This window comes from Ylistrum balloti, unplaced genomic scaffold (genome assembly GCF_031769215.1).
Source record: "Ylistrum balloti isolate Yb309-2 unplaced genomic scaffold, AGI_CSIRO_Ybal_v1 Utg369632, whole genome shotgun sequence".
Lineage (NCBI taxonomy): Eukaryota > Metazoa > Mollusca > Bivalvia > Pectinida > Pectinidae > Ylistrum > Ylistrum balloti.
In genome coordinates, this window is record NW_026781897.1 from 376 (window position 1) to 8,653 (window position 8,278).

The 8,278-nt window shown below is 39.6% G+C and overlaps 2 protein-coding genes across 2 annotated transcripts; one reads left to right on the forward strand and one right to left on the reverse strand.

The window, feature by feature from the left end:
• Window positions 1-341: 341 nt before the first annotated feature.
• Window positions 342-1,550, reverse strand: LOC132552659 (uncharacterized protein K02A2.6-like). The gene has a single exon (XM_060216850.1). It carries the CDS (start codon window positions 1,548-1,550, stop codon window positions 342-344), a length of 1,209 nt encoding a protein of 402 aa, XP_060072833.1.
• A 1,949-nt stretch (window positions 1,551-3,499) lies between these two features.
• On the forward strand, window positions 3,500-5,596 carry LOC132552488 (zinc finger protein 862-like). The gene has a single exon (XM_060216670.1). It carries the CDS (start codon window positions 3,500-3,502, stop codon window positions 5,594-5,596), a length of 2,097 nt encoding a protein of 698 aa, XP_060072653.1.
• The last annotated feature ends 2,682 nt before the right edge of the window (window positions 5,597-8,278 follow it).

Below are 8,278 nucleotides of genomic sequence, written 5' to 3' on the forward strand. Positions count from 1 at the left end.
CAACAAATAAAATGTGATAATTTTGCAATTATGAGTGACCAAATTCACCAGAAGATAATGGACCAAAAATAGTTTTGATTTTGAACTCTTTACTGATGAATTTTATCAAGCATAACTACCAGGATCAGGATAGACTGTCCTGCCTGAGACCTAACATTAAAAGGGGATTATTCTGCCCCTGTGCACTTCACATCTCATAATCTTTGAATCGTGCTGGCAGTTTCACACTTCTGCCGTATTTTGTCTTCATACTCGGAGAGTTTCCGGTGGGCATTGCTAGTGCTGTCGCCTTATGCGTTGGCGTGTCACTAGGTTTCGTAGTTGATTCTTGCTCCATGAAATCAGGAATGTCCTGTGTTTCTCCTGAATGTTTCCTCTCGTGACTGAATGATGTCTCGACGATTTCGACGAAACTTCTCACCATCAGGTGTCACTACTGTGTAGGACCTCGGGTATTCAGAGTGATTATAAATGTTTCCTGGAGTCCATTGTCCTCTGTGTTTAAAACGAATCTTATCTCCGTCATTTAATTCCGACAGGCGTTTGGCTCCAATGTCGAAATATTTTTTCTGCTTTTGCTGCGATTTCTGTCTGGTTTTCTGAACGTGTTCTGAAGACACTACACGAGGTTGAAGTTTAAGTTGGGTAACTGGTAGCACAGATCTAAGCTCTCTGCTCATGAGTAGTTGTGCTGGTGATTCTGTATCCGTAGGCGAGTTCCTGTACTCGAGTAGAGCAAGATACGGATCTTGCCCGTTAGCGTTGGTTTTCTCAAGGATGCGTTTCATGGTTTGTACAGATTTCTCTGCTAAGCCGTTCGCTTGAGCAAAATAGGGACTTGATGTTGTGTGTTTAAACTTCCACTTTGTCGCAAATGTTTTGAATTCGGATGAGGAATATTGTGGACCATTGTCGCTCCTCACTTCAAACGGTATTCCATGTCGTGCAAAGATAGATTTCAGGTGTGTTATTACTGTTACACTTTTAGTGTTCTCCAACTTTGCTACCTCAAAGTATCGGGAATAGTAATCAGTGACTATCAGGAAGTCTGACTGGTTCCATGAGAATAAGTCGGTTCCCACAACTTGCCACGGTCCACTTGGTACAGGTGTTGGCTTCAAAGGTTCTTTCTGATTGTTGTTCCTCATATCCATACAGGTACTACACCTTGATATCATGTCAGCAATATCAGTGTTCATGCCATGCCAATAAACAATACTTCTGGCTCTGAGTTTGGTTTTTTCTATACCAAAGTGACCTACATGAAGATCTGACAGTATTTCATCTTGGAGACTTTCCGGAATTACTATCCTTTCTCCTTTGAGCACTATGCCTTCGTTGATAGTTAGTTCATTTCTAAGTTTCCAAAACTCTTGTAGGTTTTTTGTTAGAACATTTTTATTTTCTGGCCAGCCATTCTCTATCAATGCCTTAACTTGACTGAGTTGTTCATCCTCGTCTGTTTGAGTGCGAATTTGATCCATTTTATTGACAGAGACAGGTAGACTGTTCAAAACAGTGTGTACATGACAATTGAGTTCTTCATCCATGTTCCCATCCTTGTTGGGAAGATATGCACGAGAAAGTATGTCCGCTACTACTAATTCCTTGCCTGGCCTGTAGATTAGAGTGAAATCATAGCGTTGTAGACGTAGAAGCATTCTCTGTAACCTAGGTGCTCCGCGTTATCCTTTCCGAACACAAGTATGTCGTCTATGTCCACTTCGACACCTTCAATGTCATCGAAATGTTGTGCTATACGCTTCTGAAAAACTTCTTGCGCACTCTTTATGCCAAACGGCATGCGTAGGTAACAGTACCTGCCGAAAGGTGTATTAAAGGTTGTCAAGAGTTGGCTAGGCTCATCTAGAGGGATTTGCCAATAACCACTGTTGGCATCGAGCTTAGTAAAGATTTTAGCACCTGACATTCGCGTTGTGATATCTTCAATTGTTGGTAACTCAAAATGTTCATGCTTTATGGCCTTGTTCAAATTCCTCGGGTCGAGGCACACTCTTAACTTGCCTGACTTGGGCTTTTCCACTAGCACTATGGAGCTGACCCAGTCAGTGGGTTCATCAACCTTTCTCACGACACCATTTTTCTCCATTTCGTTGAGTGTGATTTTTAATTTGTCGCGTAGATTTGCAGGGATTTTACGTGGTGGGTTTACAACCGGTGTTACACTTTTGTCAACTTTGATGGTGTATGGCTCCTTAAGGCAACCTAATCCTTTAAATATTTCCAGAAACTTGCTAGTAGGGTCCTGTTTATCCACTGACGGCTCAGTAACCTTTTCAGTCATCATGACCACTTTTACTAGCCCAAGGTCTTGACATGATTTGAATCCAAGTAATGGGACTGTGTCTTCCCTTGCGACGTAGAATTCAACGTTTTCATTTAGGCATTGGAGCCTACACTTCCCCTTTATGGGTATTTTGTTGCCAGTGCAGGGCACAGGCTAAACACTCGTCCCCTCGTCCTGACCGAGTGGAAATTGAAATGGACGAGTGGAATTTACAGTAGCACCCGTCCCTGTGCCGAGTGAAAAATAATATAGGATATAATAAAACTATATCTACGTGTAGCACTATGAAGCAAAAGTTATCAATTAACGCAGCAACTGTGTTGGTTTCGTTTTCCGCTTTCATTATCGGCGGCGATTGATTCAGTGTTCAGATCCCTTGAGCGTTTGACTCGGAAGGCCTAAATACACTGTTCCGTGCTTTAGTATAACCCCGTTTGGTATTACAAGCGTACTAACGATCTTCTGCCTGACAACCTGCCGACATGGCCGACAAAAAAATACACCCCTTTTTTATGGTGCAGCATAGAGGTAATTTGGACATTTTGTGAATGAAAGTTGAACATATGCTGCCGTAATTAATGTGTAGTTTCATTATAAATAAAGTAGAATTTTCGTTGATAAGAAACGGAGATGATTTGAAGGTTCAAAATTTGACACTATGACGATGTTAACGTTAGGCCTAGCCTACCAGTATAGAAAATTAATGAATATGAGCTGCTTGTATTCCATAAAACAAGTTGTTCTGATTTTCAAACGTTCTCCCTAAATATTTAGGTATTATAGTTATGCTTATGAATTGACATTTACCAAGAACAGGCTGATATGTACGACCAATATTAAAACAAAAATAAAATAAAACACAGAGACTTTTCTGCTGTTACATTTAACAAATACATCATGTAAAACAGATAGACATTCAAACATGCGTATATTTTATTCTAAAGAGAAGAGAGAAGTCACACTATTATATCGTGATTTAAATATTGTTTGCTTACAGAATCTGAAAAAGCACAGAAAAGAAAATCATGTGAAATAAATGAGGGAAATGAAACTGAAACTAAAAGTAAAGACAACAAAAACCAAGTTACAGAATCGAGTGTTTGCCAGGGCAATAAAAAGAAAAACAGAAAATATAGAAAGGAGTGGGAAACCAAGTATAAATGGGTTTCATATGATGAAGAAAAGGATGCAATGTTTTGTAAATTCTGCAGGGAATATCCCCCACTTGCAGATATTAAATCTCCATTATTTGAGGGGTGTGGCACTGGAGGAAATTTCCGTGAAGATACTCTCTTCCATCATAACAAATCAAGCAAGCATTTGAAATGTCAGGGGAAGTGGGAACTTGAACATAATAAATCTTCAACAAGTGCTCCAATCCAAAGAGCGTTTACACAGGCTGCAAAAACAATGAACGAAACAACAAGTAAAAGAATGTCAGCCTTATTTAACACTGTTTATTATGTAGCAAAGGAGAATCAACCGTTCATAAAATTCAAATCACTTTGTGAATTACAACAAAAAAATGGTATTGACATTGGAAAAATGTATCAGAACTCAGATGGGTGTCGGGATATTCTGTCAGCAATTGTTGAAACAGAAAAAACAGACATATGTGAAAAAATACAAAATGCCCGGTTTATCTCTGTACTTTCGGATGGCTCAACGGACTCAGCTGTAACCGAGCAAGAGACTGTTTTTGTCCGATATGTTGGTTCAACTGGTCGTCCAGTGACCCAGTTTGCCAGTATTATTGCCCTGAAATCAGCCACTGCTGAGGGTGTTCTTGATGGTATTGACAAAGGACTTGAGAACATCGGCTTAACTAGGGACCTTGTTGATGCTAAGATAGTTGGCTGCAATTTTGATGGCGCATCGGTAATGCTTGGTGCCAAAAATGGTGTTGCAGCCAAGATCAGAAATAGACTTGTTGGCAGAGATATTGTAGTGCTACATTGTGTAGCACATAATTTAGAACTGGGTGTTCTGGATGCCATTAAACAAGTGCAATATCTTAAAACTTTCCAGGCCACAGTTCAGCAGGTTTTCAAGTTTTATTATTACTCTCCAAAACGGAGGAGAGAACTTTGTGAAATTGCCAAAATCCTTGAGGAGACTAGTATCGCTCAAACAGGGTTACAGAAAACTCGTTGGATCGCAAGCCGTCATAGAGCTTTGGCTGCTTTAGAAAAAAGTTACCCCACTGTGGTTTACCATTTAAACCATGCAGCAAGTGCAGGCAAGGGGGAGGACAAAGCCAGAGCCAAAGGCATTGTCCAGGAGCTGTGCACTGAGCGTTTTGTGCGCTTTCTCCACTTTATGCTTGATGTGACCAAGATACTGGCAGATCTCAGCCGCCAGTTTCAAAATGATGAATTGTTCATCACAGATGTCACAGTGAAACTCCAAACCTGCTTATTGCGGTTAGAGGAGCTCAAGCACAAACCTGGTGACTACTTAACAAAGCTGAAGTCAAATCTTACTCAGGATTTTGAACTTCAAACTGGAATAGATCTGACAAGAAAGGTGAAAATAAAGAAATCACCAATGGACTTTGACAAAACATTCAAGGCATTCCTAGACAGTGTCATTGAATATGTCAATCAAAGATTCCAACCTATCCAGTCACCTCCTGTCAGTCTGTTCTCAGTGTTTGATCATGTAACTTGGCCACACTTCCCCTCGCTGCTTCAGTTTGGAACTGAGCAAGTTGAAGAATTGCTGGAGTTTTTCAAACCATTACTTAGTGAGGAGGAAAGGAAGGCAGTTCCTGAGCAGTGGCTTGAATTGAAAGTGAGACTCAATAGACAGAGGGAAGTAAGCCCATTTGCTACATATACCTCCCTTCTTGCTGCAAGACCCGACAGTTTGAAAGCAATCCTTCTCCTGATAGAGATACTCTTTGCTCTATCTCCAAGCACTGCAAAGTGTGAACGCAGTTTTTCTGCCATGAAAAGGATCAAGACTGGTCTTAGAAGTAGCTTAAACCAGGACAGTTTGGTTAACCTCATGCAGGTTGCCAACATGGATACATCTGTCCTTGATTACAACCCACTCCCTGCAATTAACACCTGGTTGGGCAATGCTAAGTTCAGGCGTGCTGTTACTGAACAGCCTACGGTCCAACCTTGTGCAAGGCTTCAGTCACTGCCACCAGCTGTTGCTGGACAGTCCAATGCTTCTGATGTATTTCCAGATCTCCCCCAAGCTCCCCCAGGATTACTGGAAGCATATGAGTCTGACACTGACAATCATGATTCTGAAGTGTCAGACTTGGACACTGAATGATTCTGGAGTCTCCTTAGGGTTAAGTGTTAAAACAAAAACTAACATTGATAATTCAGAAAAAAATGTTTTCAAATAAAAAGAAACAATAAGTGTACACAAAATAGTTTGTTGATTGTATTTTAATGCATATGTGTAACATTACATACACAATACCATTATCGTCCAACCTGAAAAATGTAAAAAAAAAATATCAATTTAAATCTCTAAACAGAGGACTGAGAAATGCTAACTTTATTTAATTTTGATAATATAGGTCTTAATACATTCACTGTCACACTGACACCATGATTCATGATCAATAATAAGCAAAATACAATATTTCTTAATATATATATATATGAAGGTTACGTACGCATTACAGTATTCATCAGACAGTGTACAGTGAAATTTCTTAAGTGCCGAGTGATTTTTTTCTGCTACTCGGCACAGTGCCTAGAGTCTTTTTATTTTTGATCTGAGCCCTGCAGTGTAGCTCGATAGTCGCGTTGCCGTGTCCGATAATTTGATTTTTGGTTCTACATTTAGACAGTTAAACAACTTGTCCGATATAATGTTGGCCTGGGAGCCCGTGTCTAATTTGAACCTGACATTTGTTCCATTGATGTTGAGATTTGCGAAAGCTTCATTAGTTCCAACCTCTGTTTTGTGATTATGTACTGCACCAATGAACAAGTCTTCGAATCCTTCCATGTCCACTGCCTCATTTGCGTGTACCACTTTAGTTTTACACTGTCGAGCGAAATGATTCATTCCCTTACATTTATCACATATTTGACCAAATGCTGGACATTTCCGATATCCCGTGTTTAGTGCCACAACGTCCACACTGAAATAGTTTTTGTTTTACATGTTGTTTGCTGTGGTTGGAGTTGTCTCCCCTGACTGACTGTTTCTTGTTACCTCCCCTTGCACTATGTGTTGGTCTATTTGTATAACGTTCCTTGGGGGGTCTGTTTTGTTTATCACGATGATTTTTGTGTACCGCGTTGACTTCTTTTGTGTTTAGATTTTTTAACATTTGTTGTGACTCCTCACTGGCTCTGCAAGCAGTTACGGCCCTTTCAAGTGTGAGTTGATTGTCTCTCAAAAGTCGTTCTTTCACCTTTTCTGAAAATACACCACAGACAATACGATCGCGTAACATTTCATCTTCCAGTGTACCAAATTTACAGTTTTTTGCAATAATGCGTAGTTCGGTCACGTATTCATCAATAGTTTCTGTTTTACCTTGTGTACGTGTGTAGAATCTGTGTCGCCACACAGTTATGTTTTCCCTCGGGGCACAGTAAGACTTAAATTTGTTTATTAAAACTTCAATTTTGTCTTTTTCTTCCTCTGTGAATGTGAAAGTGTTGTAAATTTCCCTTCCGTCTTGTCCTATTATGTATAGGAATGCACTACATTTTTCCTTTTCAGATTTATCTGACATCGCTATATCTAAATATAGTCGCATGGATTGTTCCCATTTTCTCCATTTTTCTGGGAGATTTCCCTCAGACGCCGAAAAGTCTAATTCTGGGGGTGGGCGGATATGTTCCATTATGTTGGATTGGGCTGATAATGTCTATTTGCCTGTATTTCGGTATTTTACCGGTCTGGGTAGAGGGTTTTGGTTTCTGGCGGGTAGCACATGTTTTATACAGCGCACACTAGATGTCATTGATTCGACAGTTATTGTCGAGTTAAGCGATATGACATACAATATTCATTCCGCTGATATCTGGTTGGATATGTTGCCTTACCAAATACCCATATTTCCATCAGCATCCCGCTGTCTGACACCATGCTTTGCTTAGACGTTTCAGCGATAGACTAAACAACACGTTTCTTCTCAGCTCCATGTTTCTTTTATTCCCAGAACGAGGCTGTCATATAACCAATACAGGAGAGGATCTAAGAGAGATAACTCTTACGAGATTACAACTACTATAGATCATTACAAACACCGGTAGATATGAAATAAAACATGTGTACTATAAACTATATCATATTTCAAAATAAAAAAGAAATATCACTGATACGAACGCTAAGGATATTAATAGGAAATTATGCAAAATACACAGGGAAAATGTGTAAATATTCATAGTCTACTCCAATGCTCGAGTCCATATTTTACTACATCCCCGCTGCCGCCAGCGTGAACTAGTAACATGTAAACAGCTCCTTGACATCGTTCTACGAACAAATTACTGCATTAAATGTGTTGAAATATGTTATAAGAAGACTAATGACAAATGCTTCTATCAAAACTTACACTTTGTAGACACCCAGGGACAAATTTCTTCAAGAATTTGCACACATGTGTTTTCAAGCATGGCATGTGAGGAGTAACTAATTTACCGAACCGACACAGATCCGGAAAACGGTTTCCGGAACATCACAATATAATTTCAGCCTTCCAGTCTGTTTTGGCACATATATCCGACTGACATTTGTAAAATGGACTAAAACAGTGGGACAAAATACCCTCTAGCTATTTTAGAAGCTGGTAGCTGGACTAATATGAAGTAATCGAAAATATTTATCATTGTACAGTGATACCGTACCATTGATCAATATCAGTATTTTATGTACAAACAAGACATTTCGTCCACAGTAAAGTGGCACGTATTCAACGTCCACTGATGGGGTTTTGTTTACACGTACACATTTATTACAGGATAGAATCCTTTATTACCGAAC

Coding starts and splice junctions, on each gene's coding strand:
- LOC132552659 (XM_060216850.1), bottom strand. CDS start 1,550: ATGGATGAAGAACTCAATTGTCATGTACACACTGTTTTGAACAGTCTA.
- LOC132552488 (XM_060216670.1), top strand. CDS start 3,500: ATGTTTTGTAAATTCTGCAGGGAATATCCCCCACTTGCAGATATTAAA.